The sequence below is a fragment of the Culex quinquefasciatus genome, chromosome 1 (genome assembly GCF_015732765.1).
Source record: "Culex quinquefasciatus strain JHB chromosome 1, VPISU_Cqui_1.0_pri_paternal, whole genome shotgun sequence".
NCBI lineage: Eukaryota > Metazoa > Arthropoda > Insecta > Diptera > Culicidae > Culex > Culex quinquefasciatus.
The window spans coordinates 100,287,136-100,302,293 of record NC_051861.1 but is presented as its reverse complement, the minus strand read 5'-3'; the positions used below and the strand labels follow the sequence as shown (position 1 = coordinate 100,302,293).

The 15,158-nt window shown below is 35.4% G+C and overlaps 1 protein-coding gene across 5 annotated transcripts in view; it reads left to right on the top strand.

Moving 5' to 3' along the window:
- LOC6041926 (E3 ubiquitin-protein ligase Ubr3) overlaps positions 1-15,158 on the top strand; it is a 94,736-nt gene that overhangs the window by 29,252 nt on the left and 50,326 nt on the right. For all 5 annotated transcript variants that reach the window (XM_038266707.1, XM_038266706.1, XM_038266703.1 and 2 more), the window contains one exon: positions 1,403-2,327. In XM_038266707.1, coding sequence (XP_038122635.1) covers positions 2,009-2,327 — 319 coding nt within the window. In that variant the 5' untranslated portion in view covers positions 1,403-2,008. The remainder of the gene's footprint in view (positions 1-1,402; positions 2,328-15,158) is intronic.

Here is a 15,158-nt window from a genome sequence, read left to right as displayed (position 1 = left end):
GTCTCCCACCCCTTTTAAATTGAAAAATGAACTCTGAAACCAGCGCTTACTCACAACAGAAACAGAGGCCTCTTCTAGGCATTGTAGGATAGAATAGATTTTGAAATTTATTTTAAAAAATATTATTACGTAGCATTTTGATATGTCAAAATTTCCATAGAGTCTCGGTCAATCAATAGTGCTATGATATCGGACAAAATTCGTTAATCTGTTGAACTCACGGTTTTCGGATTATGGTTGTATCGACCATTGTTGCGAATCGAGGGTCTACTGGAGCCTTGACGATCAAATGGAGCCTAACATTTCTAAAGGGCGCATGGGTTTTGTGAACAGGAGTGTGTCTCCTTCACTCAAATGACAGTTTACATAAGGTATAATATAGATGCACTCTTGTTTGCAAAGCTCTATGCCCTAATGAAATGAAAGGCATGAAATAGTCGTCTTAATTACTAGTGTTCAACTTATGAACTATTCATTTATGTTTATTGGTTTTTGGAAGCGGCAAGACTGGTTTAAAAACAAGATCCTTTACCTTATTTGGCGTTATAATTAAACATTCGGGGATTTGAGATTAAATTTACTTTCAGACAGTTTAGTTTAGTTTGTTGATTAAAGTTAGATAGTTTTCCGTCGATGAATAATTGGACTGAAATGATTAGTTGATTTGAACGAAGTGTAACATTTCATTGGCAGATCTGTGTCTAGTTGTAATGTACGACAAGACTATTGACGGACGTGACAGGTCGGCAGCTAGTTTTCATCTTTTTTTCTCTAGTATTTTTTATTTCCTCTAAATTTGGAATACATCATAGGTTTCTTTTGTATAGATCTCCGATTAGTTACATTTTCTTATTTAATTAACTAATAATTTAATTTATTCCGGGCCTTCTTACTTTGAATCACAATTTCAGATTTTCTTTATTCAGTGTTAAACTTAGATTACCGTAACTGCTCAAGTCATCCAAGTTTTTACTACTCACACCAACACTAATTTTCTTTCACCTCCCCCCTCCCGATCCCCTATATCTTCCGGTGGTGTTCATTTGGTATGCAATACTAGTTCGGCCACTACCCTTTTTTCCACAAGAAACCGGACTTGGACTGACTTGAGGCCGCGTCCCCCACCTTGCTCCGTAAAACGAAAACGAAAACGAAAACGAAAGTATTTTTGTATGATCGTTAGACCCAGAAAATGCCAGACCCAGAAAATGCCATGTGACCTTGAAATTGCTCATCAGGTTCTCCGGAATTCTGAATTGGGTCGTTGAAATCAGCGGTGAGATATGCTGATACAAAGAATACTTTCTTATAATTTCACTGCCGGCCACACATTATACCACACACATAATTACTTAAAATTTGTTCAAATTTTGACATTTTTATTTTTCTTTGGCAATTTCAGATTTCAACCCACTTGCTGCTGCCGAATCATGCGAAAGCTTAGGAAACTCCACCTCGTGCTGCAAACAGCTGATTCCCGAAGAACCGCCGGTGACGGCGATGGTGGTGTCATCCGTTGAATCCGCTCGATGTCTTCGACGCCGACGCCGCCGCGTCACGTTCTCTGGAGTGTGAACTCGACTCGACTGTGTCTATCTGAGAGGTGTCAATACACTGTGCGCTTGCGAAATTGACGCTTGAATTGTGCTAGTGTTGGTGGTGCTGCTTCAAGAGAAAGAATAGGCGAAACAAATATAATTTGTAAGCAAAGTATAGCTTGTTCGGAGGAGGAAAAAATATTTACGTGTAAATTATACGGTGAATAGCTGCCGATTCTCGCGCTCGCGTCTGTTCTGGACGACGCAGTCGTCGCGATCAATGAAGAGAGGAAGAAGGCCCGGGTTCGGTTGGGCTAGTGATGTGAAGATCCAATCTTGAAAAAGTGTATTATTTAGTGCTTCTTATTCGGGGGTTTCGCAAAACGCCCTCGATCAAACGCGAGGAAGAAGAAGAAGAAAATAAATCGTATTAGTGCTGGTGCAAAGTGAAATAAATTGTCCAAAAAGATATGAAACGGATGGAGTCATCGGGCATGGCTGCTTCCGGTGGTTCGGCGGGGGCCAGTGGAAGTGGTGGCGGAAGAAGAATGTCCGCCGAGTCGGGTGGATCGGGCCAGATTACGCTCGAGCGGCTCAGGGAGATGGGCAAGAAGAACGCGTCGGCTCGGGTTCACCGGGAGTTGGCGGTGACGGGTCAGTCGGAAAGTTTGGGCCTGCTGTTGGATTACTATCTGTCGCCGGGCCGGACCATTACCGATGCCGAGAGCATCGACTGGTGCAAGTGGCTGATCGCCGGAGGTCGTACGCCGGGCGAGTTTGCCTCGATAGGTGAGTTCGAGGGTTTGAAGAAAGATTTTATGTTGGTAGAGCGTGCACAGACTGAGCTGGGTATTCAGATTTTCAAAGTTTGAAATTGTTTATTTCAGATGTCTCAAAGCTATTGAATTAATTCTGTTTATTAGGTTCCTTAACTTTGCAATTTGAAAGTCTGCAGACTGGTTTTGAATGCCTCTTAATCTTGAAACGTCAGGTCTTCAAATGTTAAAGATCTATGTGATGAAAGTGTTCAAAACTTTAAAAATCAACATCCTGTGAATTCCCCACCATTTCAAAATCAGTGTCCACATCTTGATGGTCTCCACGATTAAATGTCTTTAGATCTTAGATGTTTCCTGATTTACATTTACAGTTAACAAAAACAATGTATGTCAGAAAAAATGTGTAATTTTACCTTTAAAAATGTGTAAAATTACCACTATTCCAATGCTGAGCACATTTTAAATAAAATTGAGGGAATATAACATCATATCAGACGTAATTTTTCAAATTTTACACCCTACAAATATGAACAATTTTTTACTGTTTTATTTAAAAAAAATAAAACAGATATTAAGCATATCTGGCTGAGGAGTCAACTAAACTCTAACGCCAGCTTGTCAGAATTCCGGAGACTTCGACTCGAAAGCCCTGGAAAAAAATTGTTGGATAAATATTAACTATTTTTTCAGCAAAAAAAGGTGATGTGTAATTTTACATAAGGAACAAGTAAAATTTCATCACATTCTGTTGAAAGAAAGTGATGAAATTTTACTTGTTCCTGATGTAAAGTTACAATTTCAATTCTATCACCATTCCCAGATGTAATATTATCATAATTTCTGTGTCCTTTTTTGCCGGGACTCGTGGTGTAGGGGTAAGCGTTGCCTCTCACCTAGTCGGCCTGGGTTCGATACCAGAATGTCCCGGTGGCAAATTTTGAGACGAGATTTTGTCTGATCACGCCTTCCGTCGGATGGGGAAGTAAATATTGGTAATGTGAATAATTTTAAATATTGAAAAAGTTGAGAATTGGGTAGTCAGGAGTTGAAGTCACAAAAAAACTGCTAGTTCTTGAAAGTCTTTAGATTTAAAGGTATCCTTGTAAGCAATATCATAAAACAGTCTTGAAAATCTCCGGATTCTTAAATTATTCAAAATGTTAAAGTCTCCAAATTTTAATTGTAAACAAATCATTAAATTAGCGAGATAGGGAAAATTCTCTTATGTTTGGTCCTATTTCCATCCAATTAGCCGATTTTCACAATTTATAAAATATATATTTACCGAAAAAAAAAATCATGGTAATATAACATCTGAGAAGAGATACATCTTTTATGCCAGAAAAAATGTGCAATTTTACCTCCGAAAATGTGTAATTTTACCACTTTTCTGTTGTAATGCCGCTTTTTCAGTCTAAATTGAGGCGAAATTACATCATAAAGGAGGTAATATTCAACCTTCCAATATTACACCTTCCAAATTAACACAATTTTTTACTATGTCTGATAAAATTTTTGAGAGAGACCTGCTTGCTCACTTTCCAGAAATAGTTTAAAACGCTTTTTAGAAGTTGTAATAACAAAGTACTTCTCTGTTTGTGTGTATTTCCAATCTAATACCGAAAGGCTGCGAAAGTCTATTCAGTATAAACCCATGTTTATGCTGATACAGCTTATCCCTGGTAGCCAAACTCCAAATGAGGACAGTCCCCAAATCTCCAGTTCTTGAATTGGCCGGTCTTTGAAGTGTTCATTTATTTAAAGTCTCCAAATCTCTTGAGAACTTGAAAATATTTTTCTATTCTCTACACAGTAAAAAAATCATGGTAATATTACATCTGGGAAGGGGTACATCTTTTATGTCCGAAAAAGGTGTAATTTTACTTCTGAAAATGTGTAATTTACAACTTTTTCAGTCTCAATTGAGGTTAAATTATATAATTAATGAGGTAATATTTAACCATTCAAAATTACACCTTCTAAATTTAAACATTTTTCACTGTGTTGCTATTCAAACACCTGAGCAATTCTCTACGAAAGCGGTCTTTTTTTAGAATTTTAATTTTTGTATTTTTTAATCCGACTGAAACTTTTTTGGTGCCTTCGGTATGCCCAAAGAAGCCATTTTGCATCATTAGTTTGTCCATATAATTTTCCCTACAAATTTGGCAGCTGTCCATACAAAAACGATCTATGAAAATTCAAAAATCTGTATCTTTTGAATGAATTTTCTGATCGATCTGGTGTCTTCGGTAAAGTTGTAGGTATGAATATGGACTTCAGTGGAAAAATATGATACACGGTAAATTTTTTTTTGGTGATTTTTTATTTAACTTTTCGTCACTGAAACTTGATTTGCAAATAAAAACATTATTTTTAATTTTTTTAAAATTTTTTATGTGTTTTAGAGGAAATTAAATGCCATCTTTTCAGAAATTTCCAGGTTGTGTAAAAAATCTTTGACTGAGTTAATATTTGAACTCAAATTTTACATCAAATTTCAAAACAGTCGAATACAAAAATGTTGAGAAATTGTTCAAAATTGAACCTACAACCAAACCTCGACTTCTGACTTTAAAAAAGCATTGAAAAAGTAACTCCCAAATAGGTTTTAAGTTATTGGCTTGTTTTATGTGACTATGGAAACGATTTGAAAAATGTCAACTTTCTTGGCGTTGGTCGTGTTTTGACGAACACTGGACTATATTTTAGATAAATTGTTACAACTTGAACTTCAACTGGTCGCATTAGATGTGATTTTTTTATCATTACAAATTATTGAATCTAGTAAAATTGCTCGAGAAAATTGCAATCTCAGTTAAATTTGAGAAAAGGAAGTTTAACAGAATATAGTAGTTCGTTGCGTTTGGTACGGTATGTCCACGTATCCTTCTTGCCTTGTTGATTCTGAGAAATGTGATCCGTTCTTAGGAATCTGTCTCAGCGGTTAATGCAACGCAGTAGGCCTGGCCGCTTTAATTTTTGCAATACATGTTCGAGGTAACTCGGATGTACTGCAAGCATAAAAATTGACAAGAAAGGACTTGGGGCGTAATCTAACCACAAGGTCTTCTAGGATGCTTTCTTCGGGCTTTCTGCGCTGGTGTTCGCTTGGATTAGATTAGAAAGCATAACAGAATATGGTTTAACTTTTAGACTCAGATCGACGTTCGGAAAACAGTTGAAAGATTTCGTGTCAAGTCCATGTTCATAAATTTGAATACTCATTACGCAGGATCTCCGTCAGCAGACTCCCGACACATTCTTCAGCCTAGTTTGACTTTCAAACGACTCTGTTTCTCATCTGTCCGAGGGAGCGGGTGGATCAGTAACGTATGAACGTTCGTCATTCCGAAGCAACCGCAAAGTCGGTCCAAGGTCGGACCCACCCCGGTCCAGACCAGACAGCAGCAGCAGCAGTCCTTGGCCCGGCGGCGCTTCAGCCGATTGATTCCGGCCGCCAGAACGCGCTGAACCGAGCCTTCGTGCGTGTTTGCGTTTTTGCGCCGACTTGTTTGTTAGTCTCTAAGCGGTGGAGTGGAGTTGCATATAGAGGGTTTGTGGGAAGAAAAGGGCCTGCACTGCGAAGAACTTCCGAAAAGTTCATTGGCGTTTGGCGGCGATGTTCGCACGCTGAGTTGATGCCCAATTTGCTGGTTGGTTGTTGTTGTTGTTGTGGTACAACAAACATTTAAAATGAAACGAAGGAGTTTGACTCGATAAGCGCAATCTCACAGCATTCAAGGCTTGCTGTGGCGCTACAGTGCAACCAAGGTAGTTTGACAGGTGCTCGTTGCTTTAACAACTTTTGGTATTCCTTTGGCTAATCGTCAAAAAAGTGCCAAACCATCAAAGCCCCACTGTAGTGGCAAACACAAACCGAAAGAGATGAAGCACAACATTACTACAACAACAACATCAACAACAAAACCCTGGCAACCGGCCGCGGCGGCGGCGTGTAGCCACTCGACTCGTCGAGTTCCGTCTGTTGAACTCTCCGGCCAGGCCGCGGGTGAGGTGAGTGATCCGAACGTTGCGCTCTACTACCTTCCTTTTTCCGCACACATTTTTGCGGACCAACTGACTTGAGTTCCAGGCGGTGGTGTCTTCTTTCCGTGGCTGTGGAGTGATAAAGGGTTTCACTGCGGCAAGTGTTGAAAGATCCGTTACCTGTTGGGGACATCCAGTTGCGATTGGGATGATCTATAGGCGGCAGGTGAGCAGTTCTCTCAGATTTCGGTCATTCGATTTTTTTTTTGTATTTTTAATCCGACTGAAACTTTTATGTTGCCTTCGGTATCCCCAAAGAAGCCATTTTGCATCATTAGTTTGTCCATATAATTTTCCATACAAATTTGGCCGCTGATCATACAAAAATGATGTATGAAAATGCAAAAATCTGTATCTTGTGAAGGAATTTTTTGATCGATTTGGTGTCTTCGGCAAAGTTGTAGGTATGGATATGGACTAGGGTAGAGTAGTCATCAATGAGACACGGGGAACAATGATATAATGGCTCTCACAAGTCGTAGTTTCAACCAATCAGGCTCATATTTGGGGGAAAGGTGTGTCTACTGGATACACGTCTGCCATTAAAGTGGCTTTGGTTATGGACGCTTCCTTGAAAAGTTATTCATAAATGTTTGATTCTGGGATGTAAAAGTAAATTATGGAAAAAATTACTTTTTTCGCTCGTAGGCTGCCATTAACACCAAAACTAATATTTCTTCAAATTTCTTTCGACGTTCCATAGGGATTGAGTTGGGCTACAATGTCCTTTCATTAGTTTTGGCCAAAATTAGAATATACCCAGTATCCAGGACTGTCTCATTGTTTCCCACTCATTTTAGCTCATGGGTAACAATGAGACACTTTGATTTTTCTTCATTAAACTTTTCAAAATCTATGGAAATCTTTCAAAACATGAATTAAAAGTGATTTTTGGCATATTTATTGAGTTTTAACTCCATTTAACCAAAAATACAAAGTTATTTGGTATAAATATACGGATTTTACAAAATTTAAATACTTTTTAGTATAACTTTTGTTAATTAAAGTTTCATGTTGGCAAAATTGCTCTAAAATGTTCAAGGCAAGTTACCTGCAATGGAACAATACAAAAACATGATGTTTTACTAGAAAAATCTTGATTTTCGTAGTGTGTCTCATTGTTCCCCAGCTGTCTCATTGTTCCTGCCAAGTGCGTCTACAATGAGACAGTTGAATAACTCTGGCTGTAGATGTCGGATCGATCTCATATTTTGGTCAATGTTAGAACACATTAAAAGAAAGAAAATGCAACAAAAAGCTCATTAAAACATGCTGATGAAAAAATGAGAAAAATCTTTGAAAGTTGAAAACCAAAAGTGTCTCATTGATGACTACCCTACCCTACACAGAAAAAAATGATTGTTTTATGATTTTTTATTTAACTATTTGTTACTAAAACTTAATTTGCAAAAAAACTAATTTATTTTTTTTTCTTTTTTTGATATGTTTTGGAGGAAATCAAATGCCAACTTTTCAGAAATTTCCAGGTTGTGCAAAAAATCTTTGACCGAGTTATGAATTTTTGAATCAATACTGATTTTTTTCAAAAAATCGATAAATTGGTCGCAAATTTGCAATCAAAAAGTACTTCAGTGAAATTTTGATAAAGTGCACCGTTTTCAAGTTAAATCCATTTTTAGGTGACTTTTTTGAAAATAATCGCAGTTTTTCATTTTTTTTAAATTAGTGTTCACTTTTGAAAAAAATATTTTTGCAAGGCTGAGAAAATTCTCTATATTTTGCTTTTTTGAACTCTGTTGATACGACCCTTAGTTGCTGAGTTATTGCCATGCAAGTGTTTAAAAACAGGAAAATTGATGTTTTCTAAGTCTCACCCTAACAGCCCACTATTTTCTAATGTTGATATCTCAGCAACTAATGATCCGATTTACAATGTTAAAATATGAAACATTCGTGAAATTTTCCGATCTCTTCGAAAAAAATATTTTAAAATTTTTTAAACCAAAACAAACATTTCAAAAGGGAGTAATATTGAATTTTTGGCCCTTTTAAAATGTTAGTCTTGATTTAAATTTTTTGAAAGTATTTTTTTTCGAAAAGGTTGGAAAATTTCACGAATGTTTCATATTTTAACATTGTAAATCGGACTATTAGTTGCTGAGATATCGACATTAGAAAATGGTGGGTTATTTGGGTGAGACTTGAAAAACATCAATTTTCCTGTTTTTTAAACACTTGCATGGCAATATCTCAGCAACTAAGGGTCGTATCAACAAAGTTCAAAAAAGCAAAATATAGAGAATTTTCTCAGCTTTCCAAAAATATTTTTTCAAAAGTGAGCAAACATGTGCACTAACTTAAAAAAATGAAAAATTGCGATTATTTTCAAAAAAGTCACCTAAAAATGGATTTAACTTGAAAACGGTGCACTTTATCAAAATTTCACTGAAGTACTTTTTGATTGCAAATCTGATTTTACATCGAAAAATGAAGTTGAAAATTTTTTACGACCAATATTTCGATTTTTTGAAAAAATCAGTATTGATTAAAAAATTCATAACTCGGTCAAAGATTTTTTGCACAACTTGGAAATTTCTGAAAAGTTGGCATTTGATGTCCTCTAAAACATATAAAAAAAAAAAAAATAGTGTTTTTTTTTGCGAATCACGTTTTAGTGACAAAAAGTAAAATAAAAAATCACCAAAATTTTTTTTACCGTGTATAATTTTTTTTCAATGTTGTCCATATCCATACCTACAACTTTGCCGAAGACACCAAATCGATCAAAAAATTCCTCCAAAAGATACAGATTTTTGAATTTTCATATATGTATGGACAGATGCCAAATTTGTATGGAAAATTATATGGACAAACAAATGATGCAAAATGGCTTTTTTGGGCATACCGAAGGCACCAAAAAAGTTTCAGTCGGATTAAATACAAAAATTAAAATTCCAAAAAAAAGACCGATTCCGTAGAGAATTGCTCACCAGTGACCACCCTTTGTACGTAATCGATAACTTTTCTCCAGAGACAGTCCCTTGGACCGTGTTTGGTGCTGCCAAACAGTGGCCTCTTTTAACATGCGTATCGATCGAAAGAGCCAACGCGTGTAATTTTCGTACCAAAATTTGGCACTGACGTCACGCGGGCAAGCCTCGTGACATTTTTCGACTCCATCGTCCTTCACACTGTCACACGCAGCAAGTGACGTAACGTCCAAGAATTTGCACAGGAATTCACTTGGCTGCTTGTTCGTGGCTTGTTCGGCCGTTGAACTCCAATCCATGAACACTTCACCGGAAAGGTGGCCGCGGCGCGAAGGTTGTCGTCATCGTGTTGCTTCTGAATCAGGTGGTGGTGCGGTGGTCTCCACTGCGCGCTGACTTCATCGTTCGCAATCAGCTGTTTAGTATTCGATTTGAAGAGGAGTTTTTTTTTGCTGCGTTTTGGACGTTTAGTAGCTTGAAGGAGTACAAGTCACGTGAAAAACATACAAATTTCTAACTAAATAAAAATTTGTGCAAAAGTTGAATTTACTCGGATTAAGTACCATTTTACTCTTCAACTCTCTTGCATCAGTTGGAGTCTCGGTTTCTCACACCGGATGACAACACCTGCCTGAGACGGATTGAGCACTTTCACTGAGTGGAACTATACGCTCGAGCCATAAAACCTGCCTGCTAGCAGCTGAGCGGATGGAAAGTGCCATTGCCAAGGTCGTTGAGTTCCATGAACCTGGTGGTGAAGAGTTTAAGGTTTGGGAAATTCAATTTGTTCGGACTTCAATACAAACTTTTATCATACGAAGTCTTCCCGCCAAAACGGCTTCCCCCTTTCAAGCCTTGACCCAACCAATGAAGTAGAACGTGCTGCCCAAGATCACCTGAAGTCCTTCAAGTGCGCGCGCTCACGCCCAACAACAACAACTTCTCCAACGTGTGTTGGTGCCCTGTATTCCTTCTTCACGACCACCACGACGATCATCTTCGACCCGACCAGAACCAGTTTCTTCCGACAAGTCCGCGGGCAGTGGTAGGGTTTCACCAGCATGTCATTGAACTTGGACCAACCTCTCGGCTGTGCGGTTACGTCTTGGGGCTAGGCTAGAACCTCAAAACTAGCACACACGAATACAGCCGCGCGCGCGCTCGATCTTCAAGGGGGCCAAGTTCAACTCTCGAGGCAGATGATGAGTTCACGTGGCGCTGTTACGAAACTTTTGGCGAACGCGCGCGTGTTGGCGATTCTGTAAGGCAAGGCCGTCGATGGATCTAATTTCGACCTAAAGTATCAAGTTAATCTAGAAAAGAAATGATTGTATTGAATTTTGTCTAAAAAACGATCTTCAGGCAAAAAATCCCGAGATATAATTTTTAACTTGAAAGAATTAACGTGATTTTCGATTTAGGACGAAATTGGATACAGTAGGTCCAATAAAGGGACATCAGCTTGGATTTGGTTTCGATGTTCCAAGGCACGATCGAGCGATGATCTGCCTCACCCTCTCGGACAGATCAATGACATTGACCGATGACGACATGACATGTAAACAACTAAAGCTAGCAGAGTTGTCCAGACCTTACCAAGTATGGGTGACGCGTTGTGAGGAGGTGAGGCCGCACATCAATATGCATGAGGCGTGATTTTCGATCATTTTCGGCAGGTTGAGATTCCAGAGTTCACTTCTTCAGAGGGGTGAGGAATCAACAACAAACCGATGATCGTGTGGTGGTAGAACAGGTAGATCGAGATCGCGCACCAATACAAGTGGCAGGGGGCAGGTGTTAGTGTAGTGAAGGGGTTGGCATTTTTGGAGTGAACACCTGTAAGCAGAGCACTCACTAATGCTCTTTTTTTTTTGGAAAATGTGGTTTGTTATTGAGTGGTATTGTGGTACGTGAGTGATCCTTACTAGAAGGAATTTATAACTGAGCGATTTTTCAAAACGCAAACATTATTTTAGGATTTTTTTAAATATATTTTTTATAAGACAAAAAGACGACTTTTTAGCAAAAAACATATGGCATCGTTGCCATTTTTGGAAAACATTGAAAACTAACTTCATTTTTAATTGTTATAAATTAAAATCCAGGGTGGTTACAATTTCGCGATTTCGCAGATTTCGACTCATTCTTGTTGGCTCAAACTAAATAAAAAAAAATTGGTAAAAAGCAAAAAGAACAATCACATAAAAATTAAAAACAAAATTTTAAGCCTTTTTTTTAATTTTGCTTAAGGCTGGTTATTAATCGCAATGTTGAAAAAAAATTGAATCAACAAAGTTTGATCTGATTAAAATGGTTAAAATGAATCACATAATTTTGAAAATTGAGCAATATTTTTTATTATTCGAAAGATAATATAATATAAAAAAAATTAATTAGAGCTGGGACTTCGGATATCCGGATAATTTACATTTTTTCCATATAAAATCAGATATCATCTTTTTAATCAAACCAAATCAAAAGAGATGTGAGAAGTTCTCTACGAAATCGGTCTTTTTTCTTAAATTTTAATTTTTGTATTTTTTAATCCGACTGAAACTTTTTTGGTGCCTTCGGTTTGCCCAAAGAAGCCATTTTGCATCAATAGTTTGTCCATATAATTTTCCATACAAATTTGACAGCTGGCCATACAAAAATGATGTATGAAAATTCAAAAATCTGTATCTTTTGAAGGAATTTTTTATCGATTTGGTGTCTTCGGCAAAGTTGTAGGTATGGATATGGACTACACTGAAAGAAAAAGATACACGGTAAAAAAAATTGGTGATTTTTCATTAAACTTTTTGTCACTAAAACATGATTTGCAAAAAAACACTATTTTTATTTTTTTTGATAAGTTTTGGAGGACATCAAATGCCAACTTTTCAGAAATTTCCAGGTTGTGCAAAAAATCTTTGAGCTAGTTATGAATTTTTGAATCAATACTGATTTTTTTCAAAAAATCGAAAAAAATTTCAACTTCATTTTTCTATGTAAAATCAAATTTGCAATCAAAAAGTACTTTAGTGAAATTTTGATTAAGTGCACCGTTTTCAAGTTATAGCCATTTTCGGGTAACTTTTTTGAAAATATTTGCAGTTTTTCATTTTTTTAAATTAGTGCACATGTTTGCCCACTTTTGAAAAAAATATTTTTGAAATTTTGTTGATACGACCCTTCGTTGCTGAGATATTGCCATGCAAAGGTTTAAAAACAGGAAAATTGATGTTTTCTAAGTTCCACCCAAACAACACATTTTTTTCTAATGTCGATATCTCAGCAACTAATGGTCCGATTTTCAATGTTAAAATATGAAACAGTCGTGAAATCTTCCGATCTTTTCGAAAAAAATATTTTCAAAATTTTTAAACCAAGACAAACATTTTAAAAGGACGTAATATTGAATGTCTGGCCATATTCCATTCCAGCCATAAAATGGTTAAATATTAGTAATTGTTGAAATTTATTTTAGAAAAAAATATGTAATAAATAGAAATTATTTTAATTTGATAAAATTGTTAAATAAAAGTCAAGTCTTTCACAGCTTATTTCAATTAAATAAAAAGGATTATGATTTATATTTCAAATTAAAATCAGATTGAATCTCAGAAAGACTAAATTTTTCAAGACATTTTCGAATTCTTTGTGACATTTCTTTTTTTTTTATTTCAATACATGGATGTTTCTATGCGTTTTTATGAGAACAATTGTAGTTGTTTAAGTTAAATAGTTTTGATACATGTTTAAAACTTTGTTTAAGTAGAAATAGGCAATATTCAAAAAATCTTTTATCCGATGAAATTTCACCTAAATTGTAACATTTTCTGTTCTGAAACTCCATTTTAAATGAATTATATTTAATGTTTTCACATTTTGCTGCAAAATTAACCTTCAGAATTAATTATTTCTGGCAACCTACTAAATTAAATGAAAGAAAATATAAATTTAAAACAAACTATTTTAGAATAAAAAAAAAAATGTTTGCCTAACCCAAATATTTATTTAATACACCGAATGTTTATTTCTTGATATTTGATATGTAAACCCCAAATCTATTTCACAAATTTCAATTTCTCTTAGTAAAACATAATTTATAATTTTTAAAATAGTTCTTACAAAATGAACAATAAAGAAATGCGTTTGCTAACTTGTTAGATAAAAAAGATTTTGAATCTTATACTTAGTTAGTATTTAAAATGGCGCGGATTTCGCGGATTTGAAAAAGCACGGCGCGGTTTTCGCGGATTTGGAAAGTTGTAACTACCCTGCCGATTAAATTAAAAAATACTTTTCACAAATTTTGATCAAATACATTAAGAAAACCGTCTAAAGATCGATTTTTCCGAAAATTTTGCATTTTTTCTATATTTTTTCTTCAATATTGCTAATGTTAATTTTACATCTTTAAGGGGTTACATACATGTAAATCGGCAAAAATGTCAGAGGTCGGTTGTAGCACATAATTAATTTTTTTTTTCAAAATCTGTTTTCAGGGCATTAAAATATACATTCTCATCTATTAACAAAACAAATTTGAAGACATTTGGTTGTATCATTGCCGAGATATAGCTATTTGAAGTTGGCAGTTTCAGAAAACGATATCTCAACATAGCTTCGACCAAATCGGCTCAAAATTTTGGCGAAGACTCGTTAAACCGGTCCCGTGTGCATGACGAAGGCAGATTTTCAAAAAGTTTATTTAAAAAAAAGATAAAAATATTTTTCAGTTTTTCATATAAAAAATCGCCAATTTTTGTTTTTTGTATTTTTTGAAAATTCAAAATTTCAAAATCGGGCTTCGTCATGCACACCGGACATGTCTTGGGAGTCTTCACCCAAAATTTCAGCCAATTTGGTCTATCCCATCTCGAGATATCGTGGCACCCGTAAATCAACTTGGTGTTCAAAGAAAAACCCTCAGAAAGTTAGACAGTTGGCTTTGCGCATGGCAAAATTCTGAGCTTAAATCGTCTCTAACTCAGTTAAATCATGAAATATCTTCATGAAACTTTCAGTAGTGATTGAAAATCATCTTTTAAGTGGATTTAATAAATTTTCTGTAATATGAAATTTTTTGATTTTCTACATGTATGTAACCCCTTAAGCCTTTTCAAATCTTAATCCTGAATAAAAAAAAATGATGATAATATTTTTATCCGAAAGTTCAAAAAAAAAAAAAAAAAATTAAGTGACTTTTTCTATTTTTTAAAAGTTTTCAAAAAAAAAAACATTTTTGCTGGGTCAAAGCTTGTCAAACTTGTCATTTTTAATACCGATACGAAATTTTGTTTTTGCTCAAATAATTTTTAACTGTTTATCAAATGTGATGTTAAAAAATGGGTATTTTTTAGAATGTACTTCAGCGTGACAAGGAAAATAAAAAAAATCGAAAAACCTAGGTGACATGACATCACCTGGTTCGAGTCCAAATATAATTGTTATAAACGTTTTCTAAATATGGCAAATATTGATGAAATTTCTGATAAAAAATTTTATACATTGGAACAATACACCGCAAGCATGAAAATTTGTAGTTCCTGTCGCGTATATCTTGGAAGAAAAAATAATTGATAATAAATCGGAAAAGGCTGTTGTTTTTCTTCTATTTGCTGTTTTCAGCAATAAAAGGTCCAATCTTAGGCATTTTTATTGGTATTTTTCTGAACTTTTCGAAAAAAAAATATGTACAGGATTGGACAATCATGAATACAGCTTGAAAAAAAAAATGTAAAACTAGAATTTTTCAGTTAAATAAACATTTAGTGGCAAACTGAAAATAGGCATATAGCAAATTTATTTTTTTATTAAAAAGTAGCGTCAGAAAAATTTTGAATACGGAAGAG